General features: G+C 40.1%; 1 protein-coding gene across 2 annotated transcripts in view; it reads right to left on the bottom strand.

The window, feature by feature from the left end:
• uggt1 (UDP-glucose glycoprotein glucosyltransferase 1) overlaps positions 1–11,709 on the bottom strand; it is a 55,318-nt gene extending 43,609 nt beyond the window's left edge. For both annotated transcript variants that reach the window (XM_041812710.1, XM_041812711.1), the window contains exons 1-9: positions 11,650–11,709; positions 9,053–9,185; positions 8,774–8,853; positions 8,314–8,444; positions 8,122–8,234; positions 7,863–8,037; positions 5,258–5,354; positions 5,064–5,142; positions 4,718–4,818 (exon numbers count right to left, since the gene is read on the bottom strand). In XM_041812710.1, the coding sequence (XP_041668644.1) occupies positions 4,718–4,818; positions 5,064–5,142; positions 5,258–5,354; positions 7,863–8,037; positions 8,122–8,234; positions 8,314–8,444; positions 8,774–8,853; positions 9,053–9,185; positions 11,650–11,680 (940 nt within the window). In that variant the 5' untranslated portion in view covers positions 11,681–11,709. The remainder of the gene's footprint in view (positions 1–4,717; positions 4,819–5,063; positions 5,143–5,257; positions 5,355–7,862; positions 8,038–8,121; positions 8,235–8,313; positions 8,445–8,773; positions 8,854–9,052; positions 9,186–11,649) is intronic.
• Between the last annotated feature and the right edge of the window lie 4,649 nt (positions 11,710–16,358).

Raw genomic sequence — 16,358 nt, 5'->3', positions numbered from 1 at the left:
CAGCCGGCCCTGGAAGGCTTGTAAAGGTAGAAGGTAAAATTAATGCAGCAAAAATAAAAAAATCTTGGAGGACAATCTTATTCAGTCTGCAAGAGAACTACGGCTTGGGAGAAGATTTATTTTACAGTAAGACAATGAGTTGAAGCATACAGAAAATGCTACAGAGAAATTGTTTAAAGACAACAAGGGGAATGTTCTGGAGTGGCAGAGTCAAAGCTCAGACCTCAATCCAATAGAGAATTAGTGGCTGGACTTGAAAAGGGCAGTTCCCTGTGAAACCTGACAGAGCTTGAGCAGTTTTGCAAAGAAGAATAGAGTAAAATTGCAGTGTCCAGATGTGCAATCTGATTGAGACCTGTCCACTGACTTAATGCTGTGATTGCAGCTTGAAAGGGGGAAATATTCATGCAGTCATTTATTTTACATTATATATTTTTATTTAATTGACATGACTTTGTAGATATCTGTTTTCGCTTTGACATTAATGGGGGATTTTTATGTAATTTCTCAGTCAAAAAAAATCCAAATTGGCCATGATTGATTTATAAAATTAAGAAAAGGGTAAAACATCCAAAAGGGTGAATACGTTTTATAGGCACTGTAAACTGAAAAGAATGAAAGACAATGAGTTTCTTGAACAGCATAGTGTTACTGGAACTATTAGTAAAGTTAATCATGCATCTTTCAATAAAAAAATAAGCCAACCATCTTATTTATTTTGTGTTTAAATAATTGCAGAGCGGTTTGAACTTTCTCTTGCAGATCTAAAAGTTGATGAGTCCATAAGATGCAGAGTTATAATAATGCATCCTGAGGGTAGCATTAAAGTCTGTGCAAGAATAAGAAAATCCCTGAAGTATTATAATACATTGTCTCGGCACCATGGCTATCTGTAGAAAATTATTGCTGATCGATCTCATTGTTGTTGAGACATTTTATTTTGGAGCCAAGTGGTGAATCAACAGTCTGACATTCTGATCCCCGGAGCCACAATCCTAGTGTGGCCAAAGAAGCCATCAGTTAAACTAATGATTGTATTAATTACCATATAATGCCATGTTAACATGCTTGTCTGCACATCTGTGGCTTTAATTAAAAGTATCTGGAGGCATCACAAGGATTCAAGGCAGGATTAAGACTATAGATTAGAGTGTATATAAAGGAGTGACTGCATGGAGAAATTCCTCAGAAGTACTGATACCATGTAAGACCATTTAGAGCCTCTGCTTTCTAGGAGATGAAGGGTGTAGTGAGGATTATTTCAGTGCACTGAACATCTCAGTAATGGTGTTGTAGCCTGTGTGATTATTAGCCCCTGGAGGTCTCCCTCTCTTTGTAAACAGGCCGAGCTAATGAGCCCCAGTGGGCCTGAAGATAAAGACCGACGCCCACATGACAGACTGACAGTCATGCTGAACCAACTCTCTCATCCCCTTACATCCTTTGTTCAGCTCAGGCAAAGCAGCTGCATGCTCATGTCTGACCAAGCCTTATTACAGCAATGAGACTTTAATGTATGCAACAGCACACAGAGAGTTAAAGGAAGTTGTTTCTGGTATCTGTAAAAGGGATTCGATTTGATTTTAGAGGCACACGCTGTGGAGTTTAAAAAGTGTGCTTGGTTAAGTAGTAAAACAGATGATGTAACTCTAATCCATAATGTTTTTATGCTGCAGCAGACTATGATGTCATAACTTTAACACATTATGGCTCAGATGTATCAAGAAGACACTGATCGACCGCCAACATTGATTAAAGAACTAGACACATAAATTTTCCTCTGCAAGTTTCATTCTCAGATGGAATGATCTCATTGTTAAAGCAGCCGACGCCAATTATAATTACAGATCATGTTTTTATGATCCATGCATCAGCAGAATAAATCAAACTAATGAAACATCCGAACAGACAACATGGCAGCGATGCAAATTCCTCTCACTGGGATTGGTTTATGTTCACAGTCTTTGGAGTATCAGGGAATTATTGTGAGTTAATGCTTTAAAATCATTTCTGCTTGGAAAAAAAATCAGGTACAGTTAACGTAAAACTTTATTTGAAACATAAGCTTTCCCGTGTGGACTTTTATTTGACATTACCCTGCCTTTATGTGAGACAGGCGTCAATACAAGACACATCTTTGATTGTTTACAAACATTACTCATGCACTGTAAAGAGGGAAACCATATAAATACACCTGAGAGAGCATTAAACTGTGTGAAAAGTCAGGGCAATCATAAAGAGGCTGAATTACAAATCACTAATTTGATTTTGCTTTGAAAGAGAGCCCATCTTTACATACCTGCTGCACTGCAGGGAGAGAGCAGAGAAGACGCATGCCGATATAATAAATAATACCTGCTGCATGACTATAGAGCTGTGCAAACATATCTGAATGTCTTTAGTCGTTTTAAGCATGCCATGGTGCCACATGCAGCCCTGAACCTACCACTGATGTCTATGAATGTCTAAAAGCAAAGCGACCAGAGGTGGTTTAATGAAATCTAAAAATCATATGCATTGACTTTTGACTTCATTTTGAGTGTTTGTAAAGCTCTGTAAAAGAGGCACCTCAGTGCATGGAAGACTTACAGATCTTATTGGTTTAAATATCAATTCAGAACATTTTGAAGGGGATGAAGATCTGGGGGTTCTGCCAATAGATTATCATCAACAGGAACTTTAAAACTAAATGGATCCAGACCTCAGGCTGACTCCAGACTGTGTATTTACTGCATCATGAAATCAATTCCTCTCAATTTAAGTGACAGGAATAAAGCCTGCAGGTGTTAAAAGAACGCTGCAGGAGTGTTTAGCTCTGGAGGAAGCTCAGAGGGCCTCACAGATTATATTTTTATTAGACTGTGTCATTTAAATATTTGTTTAACTCTGCAGAGGAAATACAGAATCTATCCACCCCAGGGCAAGAGGAGGAAAATAAATAGATGGGTGGATAAGTACTTTACTCGGCAGTTTAGTTTTTATTACGTTAAAATCTATCTAAATGTTGAACAGATAAGAAAAGCAACACCTCTGGTCTGCTTTATCATCTCTAATAGTATTTTTTATCAGTTTTATTTTTATTTCATTTTCACTTTTTGTTTCCAATTTCAGTTTAATTTTGATGAGTTTTTACTGCTGTTTTGTTCGTTTAGTTTATTTTTCATTCAGCAGAAATGCTTCATTTTGGTTTAGTTTTTATTAGCTTAGTGTTTGTTTGCTCAGTAATATGTGATACTTGTCAGTGACAAGACCCAAAAGGGCCAGAGATAATTAAATATGCAATTTTACAAATACATTCAACTGGGCTACTCTTCACTTTTCATTCTCATAAATTTCATATTTGAATACAACCAAAGACCTAAAATTACCATTATGTGAAGTTTTGACCAATCAAATTATGTCATTTTACACTCTCCAGGCTTTGGTGAGTCTGCCATATTTTGTCCCTAATTTTATCTAATTTTTATTTCAGGCAAGCCACGGAGTTGAGCACTGCAATAGTTGAGATCAGCTGATCTCACGCCCTCATCAGCTGACGATGAGCTGATTTGCTCTAAGCACGCTATTGGCTAATCACGCTCATGCTGCCATATTTACATAGCTCTTGCCTGGCTATGCTCTGCCGCTCTCTCTGCAAGCTGGTCTTGTTACACTACTTCACCCCAGCTCCTCCTTCATTCTGCCTCTGATTTAATCAATGTCATTCTGTTGTCACTGATATCTTCTCTGCTCTGGGTTTTGCTGCTTCTCTCCCTGCCTTATGCTTTCTTTATCAGCATAGGAAGAGCAGAAACGTGTGCTATTCCTGCTTGATGCTTTCCACGTAGGCTCAAGGAAGGGCATAGGGATCTCAGAATAGCCACACCGCCAAACATAAATAAGTGCTAATTAATAACTGCTAATAAAGAAATATTTAAAGCAGCAAACTGTGAGTTGCTTGACAAAGTGGTCCTGACTGAAATACATTTGAGGGAAATCTTAGGTTCGTAAAAGTGCCTTTGAAAGAGCAAGTCATTCCTTCATAACTTAAAGATCACCAATCCTAGCCTCCCTTCATCGGCTACCTTTGAGATTTACAATTTTAAGGTTTTATTGATTGTTTTGGAGGTTTTTAAAGTGGATTAGCACCATCGTTGTCTGTCGACCTCATGCACTACCACTCCCCAGATCAATCACTCAGGTCAACTAACCAGCGGTTGAAATTTACAACATCAAATCATTAATAACAAGGAGATTGGGCCTTTGCAATGGCTGAAGTCACTGCTAAAGGCCAGTCTCTTATTTTGGCCTTCAACTTTGATTCATTTTTTATAGATTTAGCTTTGCTCTGAATTATTCTAAACTGCCATGTACTCACACCTGATTTTAACCACTTTTAGTCCATATGCGGGTGTTCTCCTGTCTCACTTTGCTGCCTCTCTTGGTTGTAGAGCACTTGGTCGACATGTGTAGTTTTTGTGCTTTAATAAGCTTGAAGCTTGAATTGCTTTGACCTGACAGTTGGGGCACTGAACAAATGTGGAATATATTCTCCTTTGTGCTACTTTTATTTGCCCTCCTGTATGTTCTGTTCATATAACCAGCCTTTATTTCAACAGTATGTTGAGTAAGAAAAGGTGAATCTGATGTAAAATCCTCATGCATAAACATACATTTCTTACATGACTGTATCCACATAACCTCTTGAAACAGAGGAGGCCCTTTATGTGAGACCTACCTTGCATCTGCCAGACTTTAAGAGGAGCCATTTCATTGGTGCTCTCCACCAAATGTTTCCTCAGCTCCTTTAACTGCTCTTTCAGCTCTGGATAGATGGTCCTGGTAACCGACAAAAAAGAAAGAATGAGCGCCTGTGTTAAAATGAGTTGTCGGACACACAGATTGATTTGTTTATTTTCGGGTTACTTGATCAGAGATAAAAGGTTGTGGTCAGTGCTTTGAAGGAATAAACAGGAGAGAAAAAGAGAACGAGTAAAAAGGCTTGGCTGATGCGAGCGTGGTGCAGCTCCTGGAGCTAATCCAAGCTTTGAATTTTTATCATTGGCTGACACAAAGTCACTCACTTCAGCTTGCCAAAAAGGAATCCCTGGACCTCGTCCACTGGATCGTTCTCCCCGATCACTGTAGCATTCACCTCGGCGCCTGAAACCACGATCAATTAACTTGTTATTCACATCAGGACCCCTCTGGGATTACAGCGAGGAGGGCAAGTGCATATTGATAGTGTGTGTGCTTGTGCGTGCGTGAGTTTGTGCACCTTGAACTTGAGTGTCATCCTTTGCCTTATACTCCTGGCTCTTGATTGCTAGCTCCACTCCGTACCCCGACAGATAGACTTTCTTTGCACCCGGTTTCTGGAGAGAAAGGGGGAAATAAATAGGATGTCATCTTTAACTCAATGACTACCATCAGGCTGTCTAAAACATTTTGTTCCAGCTGCACTGACAGACTTTATGGTCCAATTCTCCCACATCTAACAACCAGAAAAAATATCACCCACATTTCTCCTTTTGCTATAAAAGGCACATCATTTTTCTTTTGTTTTGTGCAATAAAAAAATAACCCTAATTGGCTTTCTTGCTGACTACATCAACAACTTTCAACTACAGACAACCAGCTGTTGCTTGCTAAGTGCTAAGGACACTAGCTGTGCTCTGATTGGCTCAGAAGTGTTAGAGTAATAAGAAAAAGTGTCTAAATGTTACAACCTCTCTGGTGCCCAGAACTCTGAGTCTAGCTGGCAGATGGCGAGAATAATTTAGCATAATTACAAGTAAAAAAAATCCTGTCTATAATCGTATTTGCATATGAGAGGAGAAGCTATCCTCCTTCAACTTGACAAATAAATGACAGAAGCTCTTTTCATCTCAAGTGAAAATGAAGAGAGGAGTTAAGCTGACTTATTTTTATAAGGATAACTGAAAGCATGAGTGTTTTAAATAAAATCAGCACGACAACACGTCATGATAGAAGTAGAGGATAAAGAAGGGAGCATTTGTTTCCCTGACTTGCTCTTTAAAGATCCAGTTTGTCACATTCATGAGGATCTGACAGCAGTTGAGGGGTTTGATTTTTATTGGTATATTTTAATTGGTGTATTATCACTTAAAAGTAAGTCATGTTGTGCTTTAGTTACTTTGGAGTGAGCTTTTTTTAATCTACAAGACTGTTTAAAACTGCCAACTTTCTACAGTAGCCCAGGAGAGACAAACTAGGCAGGGGCCCCAGAGCAGGCTTTGTTTGTTTGTTAAGTATTGTGGTAACTCTCAGATTAGCAACGTCTGTGTCCTCTTTTAAATCATGACTGAAAACTTTCTTTTATTGTAGGGCCCTTTTTCAAAGGCACAGTATGAAGATTTTTCGTGATGTCTACAGTTACTCAAATCTGAAAATGCCTATGTTATTTACGTTTCAAGTAGAATACTTAGATTATCCCAAATATTTTCAAAGCCAGAGAAACTGTTATTTTTATAGTTTTAACACACTTGTCATGTGTGACACCCTCCTGAGGAATCTCATTTAAACCACTTGCATCCCCAATCTCATTCTTTAGGTCATCATCAAGTGCTAACACCCTTAGGTGAAGGATGGAACAAAGTTCTACCAATCAAAAGCCCTCTTCTCCACGGCAGTCTGGCACAACGTCTGCAGTACTGCTGATGCTGCACGGCTCTGCCTGTCAATCTCACGGTCCATTCTACCCTCACACGTGAACAGGACCCTGTGATACTTAAACTCCTTCACTTGGGGCAGAGACTCACTCCCCACCCTGAGGAAGCAATCCACTGTTTTCCAGCAGAGAACCATGACCTAAGACTTGGAGGTGCTTATTCTCATACTATCAAATTCACACTCAGCTGCAAACTGCCTCAACAGCTGCTGGAGGACCCCAGCTGAGGAAGCCAACAGAACCACATCATCTGCAAACAGCAGAGATTAAATTCTGAGATCCCCAAACTGGAAACAAAATCAGTGACAAGGGCAGCCGTGGTGAAGGCCGGGAGTGTCTCTGAGTTTGTGCTGGGAATGTGGACACAGCTCTCCTTTTGGTCTTACAGGGGCCTGATGATCATCATTTTTATCCCTTGTATTTGAACGTCTACCTGGGGGACACCATGTAAAACCACTTTTGAAGGGTGCATTATGAATAATTTGTCATTATTGCTTTTCATTTTTCACTATTGATTCTTCTACCTTACATGCTTGAAAATGGGAAGAATAGGGTCAATGTTAAGCAGGATCTGCATTTTAAGGCTAGATGCCATTTCATCATACAAAGTGACGCTTAAAAACAGCAGGATTTTACCCAGTGGTGTGTTTGTGCCTGCTTAAGTACGTATGCATCCTCATAATTTATGTCCCACATTTTTAGTGACCCATCCTACAAAGGACCTTTGCAATGGATTGTTCTTGCACATTTAGTACACCTAGAAATTGGCCTTTTGTATTTGCACATGGACACTTAACTTCTGCGGTTTGACTTCAGATAGTAAGAAAACTTTTACAGACATTCTAACCAACCAGCACAGGCAATAGTAAACACAGGACAGTGAGAGCCAGAGTATGGCAGGGTCTTGTCTTCTGAAGACATTAGAGGGGAGTGAAGAGTGGTTACCCCCTATGGAGACTGATAAATAAATTGGTATACTCTATATATCTGCTAATACCCTGCACTACACCCCTAAGTGTACCTGAAATCCTCAGATAAAAATAGAAATATAACCAGGTATGTGTGGTAAAAACATCTAATCAAATGTTTGCATTACTGTGCAAAAGTTCTGCCATTTCTTTGCGTCAACATGCATCCACTGTTTAGTATTTTTAACACTGTTGTGCGTTACAAAAGTGTGAGAAGCACCTACAGCCAGGTAATGTCGGAGCACATATGTCACCAGGCCTTCATGGACTTTTGATGATACGACTTCATGGAGCTTTTGGAAATCTGACGTCCCAAACTCAGCATACAGAATGACAACAGGAGCATCTGGATTCGATCCTAAGTACTTGTGATCCCCTTTGAAAAGATATGGCTTTGGCCTGAAAGAAAGACAGAAAAGGGTTATTTTAAAATCAATGATTATTCTACTGGGTTATCCCCATCTTGTCTGCATCTGTTATTACCTCTCAGGAGCTGTTTTCAGCAGCGCTTCTAAACCTCCTGCATCACACGTCTTTTCGCCGTGGACGCTGAAAAATGCTGAGCAGTCTGAGGGAGGCGGCTCATTGGACGCAATCTAAAAAAAGAGCAGTACATTCAAAATCTGACACTCCTTACATGTGTGGAAAAAATGTATTAGGTCATTCTTCAGGTACCTGTTGGAAAGAGTGCACTGTTGCAGAATAGGCTCTCAGGGAGAGGGCGAACTTCAACATGTTCACCTGGACGGAGCTGAGTAAGGCGCTGGCTTTCTTTATAATCAGGTCATAGTAGGCCTGATCTGTGTCTGCAGAGAGGTAATGAGAACACAGAGATGAGTGAGCATACTTTTTTTTTTGTTAAAATATGTATCTCTCACTCTGTTCAAATGCTAAACATAGCTTCATTAACTCTGTTTCAACAGCTTTAATACAAGCAGAGACACAAGTGCACAGAACTAAAATACAGTCTGCAGCTCCGTTCTATCCTGTTATTGCTTGCATAAGTGTTTCGCCAAAACACTGACACTGCAAATGCTGCCAAGAGGCTTGCACAAACATCATAAATTCAGCTGCTCATTGCAAAGAGACTGAAAGTGAAAGCTGGTGTTTGGTTGCAGAGGAAGCTTTACTGTACCGTCATGCTCTCCCTCTATGTTCTGATTGGCCTCCACAAAGTCCCAGAACTTCTCCTGACTCTCCTCTGCCAGAAATTCACTAAGGAAGAAGAGGATGGAGGAAGACTTAAATAATTTGTTTCTTTATGACAGCATAAGAAGAATATAAGTAGTCATAGCCTTGCTTGAGGACACATCAGCAAAAGAGATGTTTTTAACTAAATTAAAACCACAGCCTCAATAATAACCCTTTAGAACATTATTTGTCTATTATCTGCTTAAGACAAATAGAACCATACCTGGCCTCCAGCAGCAGAGGAGTATCTGCCCATTTGGTTGTCAGGGTGGTGGTGACAGCCTTGGAGTCTGCGCCATTACACACAGCAGAGAGCAGCGACAGCAGCAGGACGCACAGAAGCCACATCCTCAAGTCTAAATTCAGAATAGAGGGAAGCAGGACAGATGTTGGTTGGTTTACGGAGTATGCAGGATTATCAGAGCAAAATTGTGTGTTACGTGCAAACGAAGGGAGAGCAAACTCAGCCATGTTTACATACTGACACTGAAAAGGATACTGGGTAACACATGGACTTTGGGCACTAATCCAAAAAGAAAGGAGGCGGCACACAAAGCTACAGTAGATGATTCAGGCATCAGTTTCTTACATATTATTACAGGAACAGAGACAGATTAATATAGAATTGTACTGCTGGTAAGATCATCTCACATAATCATTTCCAAAGTTCTATTGTCAAATTAAACCATCCAGAGCAAGTTGATTTAAAATCAGAAAACAATCAATTATTGAAGTTTTGTTCCACAAGTTTGGTACAGAATCATACAATATCCATAACAAATGTTATGTTTTTTCTTTCTTGTGTCAATACATGCCACTGATATGAACAGTTATGTAAATATATCAGTATGAAAGTGAAGTGTACAACTGTACCATCAGGTATAGGTGGCTGCCTCAGACGCCTCACACCTAAGGAGGCTCATTGTTAGCCCTGAACACTCTGAACAAAGCCCCAAAGGACAGAAATTCATTTTAAAGAAATATTGCATCTTCTGCAGTTTGAAAATTGTAGCAGGACGTGTTGCAGCTTAATCTATATTTTGATGAATTGCTCAGGCTTAGTTGGTTGTATTCAGTTTTCTACTAAATGGTGGCCTCTCTGTTGATAAAATGAATATCAAGTTGGAAAATCTTCACAGGTAAGTACTGTCATGTTGGTTATGCATCTTTAGTTGTTTTAGGTTATTATGCACCACCTATGATTAAGGTTATGTGTCACCAGTTTAAGGGTTTAACAAGCACCAAGTGTCATTGAAAAAGGGTGGGGTGTGGCCGGTGTTCAAGTTTAACTGGTGACCATGTTAATTAGTGACATCTTCAATGGTATTCAGTTACATCAGATGTTGAAATCTTATGAGCCCTGGCGAATGCCACTTTATTCTGATATTTTTTATAAGAGCAAAATTATGGATGTTTGTAATGTAAAACACACACACACACACCCACACACACCCACACACAAAACATTTGTATATACTACATGCAAATTTGATTTCCTGAAGTAGATTATTGCAGCAACACTTTGTTTCTTATGCATTATGAGTTTTTGAATTTTAAGATTTTAATGAGTTGTTACACTCAGGTTACCTTGCAGCTAGATTTGCCAATCTGTCAAGTCTTTCTGGCACGTCAGGTTAACGCTAAGGCATAAAGTACGTTTTTAAAGAGAAATGAGACATTAAAGAGCAGTGGTGGACTGATTTTAGATCACTGTGGCTGCAGGAGGATGCTGCAGTGATTTAACCAAAGTTTGTTGAAAGGGTTGAAAAAGCATGTGATTAATTGCGATTTACAATGTTAGTATATAATTAAGCAGTCTATTTCATTCAAAGCAACTGACAGGAAGAAAGGTGCTCTAGAAGTTAAAGACCTTGCCCAGTGGCTCACACTGGATACTGATCTTGCACTGACTGGGATTCGAACCAACAAATTCCTAATAAATGTATCGCACTCGTTGTAGATTGTAGTTACAGCAGACGCTTATGTCTGCTGTAACTACTACAACTACTGACGCATTTGGCGTAAGGTTCTCTGATAAAATGGTCACCAGTTAAACCGAAACACCAGGATTTACGAAGCGCCTCTATATGTTTGCGTTTTAACACAAAGCAGCGTTATTAACCCATATTATTTTCCATTACTGTATTTCATCCTGACATTGTTATGGCATGGGGCAGAGGGAAACGCACCGACAACCTCTGCAACAGTAAATCCTTGCCCCTTACTCGGTGCCCTCTCAGGTTAACCCTGCCAAAGGTCCTAAGACCTAAAACGCGAAGAACAAGAGTGGGACCGCAGGAGCAAAATTCAGTCACTTCATTTTGATCTTGCTGTCATGATGGTGATGATAGGGTGCTTGTTTTGAGGGTTTAAAGCTAGTAAACAAAAAGCTTCATGACCTCTGACCAATAGGAAACTTCAGCGTGGCTTCATCGACCAATGAGAGCTCAGCTTTGACTTCAGTACTGATTCATTGACAATCCCCTGAGCTGTGCATTGAGATTCTCATATCAAACTAGCTGTTTATTTTAAGAACTGAAGCCACAGCAAGGTTCTATGAACCAAACAGCTTAAATGCCTTCAACACTGACACACAAAGCTCGTTAATAGCTGTCGAACTAGTGAGCAATCACTGAAGCTACCTGAAAATGTTAGCAAAAAGCCGTAGGAGCTAGCTTACACTTCCTGCTTAAAATGAAAACAATTCAATTTTTCTCAAAGTCAGTCAATGTCTCAGTTTCTGGTTTACAATAATTATCAGCCATTGATATGTCGAATTGTGTTTTCACCACCTTAACAATGAACTGTAGATTTTCTTACCGAAGCCGGCTCCGTAGCCTCCTGCATTCATGTTTAGTTCCGCCTGGAGTGGGAGGGTCCTGGCAGGCGGATTGAGGTAACCACAATTCTGCCTGTTCAAAAATATTAAAACACTGCTTGCATTATTATGCTATCTCACAGCAATGAAACTCGACTCGAACACAAAATAAAAATAACCAATTTCACTGAGTAGTACTTAAAAACTGAAGTGTTGGGAAACCAAGCCTAATCTGGCAATTAACTTTCCTGTCTAACTCATGCCTCCAAAACAAACAAAAACACAATTAAACAAAGTTAATTACGATAATCCCCTATCTTTTATGAAACTAGAAAAAATACAGGAACATTTTAGGAAAAAAGATAGCTGAATATATTTCCTGAGTTCAGTCCTTTTGTATGCCACTGTAATTCTACAAAGAGGAGAAAAATCGTTAAAAAAGCATTTTGTTCCTGGTGAGGCATGATTAATGCTATCAGTGACTCACTTTAATGTAAATAGTAGATCTTATTGCTTCTTGGTTGTTGGTCTAATTGAAAATGCCTGCTCTGCTCTGGTCAGTGTGTATTTTAAATGACAACTGCACCCAAAATATAATTTACATTTTGCCATTCCAGCAGTTTTGGACATTAAAATCAATATTTAGTATCTTGCATGACTCCTCCAGTTGGAAATCAGAAAAGGTGGCACTTTTATGGAGTTGGTCCATTGACAATCCATTAGTGGCAGAGTCCATGGGTCCTGGTAATTAGTTTGGGAGATTACAGCTGAATGAGTTTATCTGAAAGAAGAGCTTACAGCTTACAGATGGCATGTATCAAGAAGTGTCTGTGTTGTTCTTTTATTTCCATGGAGAAGCATGGTTTCTTGAGTCAATTTCCCCTTTTGATGTCATTTATCATCATATCAAACAAAGGAGTCTACTGAGAGCACTAAATTATTTTTAAAGGTATATTTTTACATGCAAAAAATTACTGGTATATTTGTATAGTTGAATCTCTATGGCAAAAGTGAGTGCATGTAGAGTAAGTAAAAGGCTACATGCATGTGTATTTGTAAAGGTGTGCAGTGCTGATTTCTTATTTTTCTGCATATTTGTCACACGTAAATGTTTCAGAGCATCAAACAAATATTAACATTAGGAAATATAATCTAAGTAAATAAAATGCATTATCTAAATTATGATTTCAATGAGTCTTCAACATCACTGTGGAGGAATTTTGGTCCACTCTTCTTTGCAGAATAGTTTTAAGTCAGCTACATTGGAGGGATTTCCTAGCATGGACAGCCTGTCTAAGGTCATGCCGCAGCAATTCAATCAGATTTGACCAGGCCACTCCAAAACCATTTAGTTTTTTTGTCCATTCAGAGGTGGACTTGCTGGTGTGTTTGGGATCATTGTCCTGCTTCATAACTCAAGTGTGCTTGATCTTGTGGTCATGAAATGATGGCCAGACATTTGCCTTCAGCATTTTCTTATTTGTTAGTTTTACTCCAGATGGAATGGGACACACACCTTCCAAAACTGTTGTCTGCTCAGCCTACAGAATTTTTTCTAAAAAGTCTTGGGAATCATCACAATGTTTTTAGTCAAATGTGAGATGAGCCTTTGCGATCTTTTTGGTCAGCAGTGGTTTTGGCCTTGGAACTCTCCCATGATCCCATTTTTGCCTGGTCTCTTTCTTATTGTTGAACACTGACCTTAACTGAGTCAGCTGAGGCCTGCAGGTGTTTAGATGTTGTTCTGGGTTCCTTTGGGACCTCCTGGATGAGCTGTCAATGCGCTCTTGGAGTCATTTTGGGAGGCTGGCCACTCCTGGGATGGTTCGCTACTGTCAAAGTTTTCTCTATTTGTGGATAATGGCTCTCAGACATTCCAGAGCTTTAGACATGTCTTTGTAACCCTTTCCAGACTTTGACTTTGTTTCTCATCTGTTCTTGAATTTCTTCAGATGGCACCATGGTGTGTTGCTTTTTGAGATCTTGTAGCCTACTTCACTTTGTCTGACAGGTTCTATTTAAGATATTTCTGGCCACCCAGCATTTTTATTTACTCAGATTATCTTTGTCTAATACTAAAACTTGTCTGATGATCTGAAACATTTAAGTGGGACCAATATGCATAAATAAGAAATCAGGAAGGTGAAATACTTTTTCACAGCACCTCGAAACTATTGTGTTTAAAAGTAGTTTCTATTAAGGCCACATGAGAGAGAGATTTGGGGTTGCATTTGTATATTTGTGTGTGTGTTTATTATCCTTAAGTAGACACAGTAAAGGTGTTTCATTGCCTATATATTTAGGACTTGATTATAAAAACAGCACATATTCGTTTAAAAACAGATCATGAAAATGAGGATTGCTGTATGCATGCTCGGAGTGATAGCCATGGGAAATAAATCCTGAATTAAGAATAAGCCAAAGCTGTCCCTTTGGTTTACAGCGTTTGTTGTGTGGTAATGAAAAAAAGCAGGGAGGCTGAAATCCTCATTTTGCAGAAGACACCTGGGACTGCTGGGGTTCATCTTGCAGACCTTTACCTCAGATCTGTGTGATAGTCTGTACCTTTTTGGAGGAGCCGTCCCTTCGGGAGTGATTGGTAAAACTTGCGAGGCTCCCTGTCGACCTGTTGTGTGGTCTTCTTGTTAAAAAGAAGATGAAAGGTACAGAGACACTGTCCCAGGGTGTGGAGACATGGGCCTTGCTTTTTCATTTACTCGCTCTGTAGCCTAAATTAAATTGGACAGCTGATCCTCCAGAGGGAGCAGTTCCAGCGTTTGATTTAACATTATATAAAAAGCAGCAACATTAATTATCCTGCTGGATTTGACCTTCACTTTGATGTGCACGTGCACACAACACCTCACTGGCAGATCCGCGCTCACACTCAATCAAATGCAGCTTTATTCCTCCGTGTCCATGCCTAATCATCCTCACTAGAAGGCCCTTACAAGTACAGTGAAACCTGTCCTTACACAGACTTTTACACGCTGCCCACAGGGCCTGTTCATCTGTCATGAAGGTGACATCTTCAGATGAATTATGGGAGATGGTTGTCATCTTCTCTGGTGTCACGTAGGAAATGGCGAACCCAGGCTGTTGGCTCCCGCTCCTCGCACTATCACACGTCAGCCGTTTTAGAGGTTGAAAGCCTCAGCGGGGGACCAAAAAACGACCTCAATTAAACCTCCATTAATATTAATACATTTTGTCGTTTCACGTGAGTTGCTGCTAATTAAATGTGTCCCTGACTGTATAATGGGGGTCAGCTGGGGTCTCCTGCATGAAGCTAATTCATAACATTACAGCCAGGAAAACACAGGGCTGAAAATCTCATAACACACGAATTAAAGGGGACAAACTTGCATTTTAAGCATCTTGAATCAGTTATTCCGTCTCTTTCTGTGCAGCTACCCTCCCCATTTAGCTACATGTCTGCTCTCTTGTGCGTGTCACTTCATGTTGGCACAGAAACTTAATCATCCCTCTTACAGCTTTAGTTTTGGTGTTCAGCTCTAACCCAGGGCTTTGTGTCCTGCTGCATTTCTCAAACATAAACATTTATAAGACTTGTATTCGGAGGTTAATAAGTTCATGGCGGATCAGCTCTTTATGGGCTCCTGGGTTGTAGCCCCACGCACGCACACACACAATAAACACACATTTTAGACCATAATGGGATTGTGGGATTCCTCAGATTGGACTCCCACCGGTGTCAGCTTGTAAGAGCTCCAGAGTAGGGCGCTGCCTGGGAGGTTGGATTCTTCAGCTCAGTCCTTTAATATCATGAGAGATGATTTGCTGTTGACCTGGGAGATTAGCCAAACCTGGAGTGGAAGGTCAGATAACAACCCCAGATGTCTGATCTAATCATATTTATTTTATTGCTCAGAGGGAAAAAATGTGCACTCCAGCATGGGGTTGAACTCTGTCGTTGGCCGCTCTGTGTGTTAAAGCTCCTGGGAGGACCTCTCAGGTCGTGTTGTACACCCTGAGGACAAAGCAGCACATCTTATTGTAGTGATATTTGTACTTCACATGTGCAAAGTTTGTTTTCTAACAAAACAATGCCACCTGATCTCTTTTAACACTAAAGCAGACTGGACACTTTTAGCACAACTGTAGCCTGATCCATTCTAGGGTTGCAGGACATGTCGGTCTCACAAATCTTGTGTAGTGTGTCATGGTGAACGGCACTCAAGAACACATCTGGGGCACCTCACAACCTCCTAACCAAAAGTCTAGCATGTTTGGGTTTGCTCCTGTCCTTTGCAGTGACATTTAGCAATAAGAGCACAGAGCAAATGTAAACAAACCAAATGGCAATGAGAAAGAATGATGAAGTTGCTGCTAAGAGATGTGACTATGTGACAGAGGAAAGTTTGTCAAGCTCTTGCACCAATATCCCTGCTTATATGATGTGCGACCCAGTTAGTAACTGATGTTAGCGTTAGCATCACATCAGTACATATATTAGAAATTAGATCCCTCAGGAGGGTGTCTGGGCTCAGCCTTAGAGATAGGGTGAGGATCTTGGACTTCTGAAGGGAGCTTGAGGTAGAGTTGCTGCTCCTTTGTCTCAAAAGAGCCAGTTGAGGTGGTAGAGGCATTCGACTAGGGTGCCTCCTGGTTGACTACCTGTGGAGGTCTTCTGGGCACGTCCAAGGAGACCTCAGAAATAAAAAAGGTGGAAAGAAAGTGACAAAAATGG

Source organism: Cheilinus undulatus, linkage group 18, assembly GCF_018320785.1.
Source record: "Cheilinus undulatus linkage group 18, ASM1832078v1, whole genome shotgun sequence".
Classification (NCBI taxonomy): domain Eukaryota; kingdom Metazoa; phylum Chordata; class Actinopteri; order Labriformes; family Labridae; genus Cheilinus; species Cheilinus undulatus.
The sequence above is the reverse complement of the archived record's forward strand: the minus strand, read 5'-3'. Positions and strand labels throughout refer to the sequence as shown.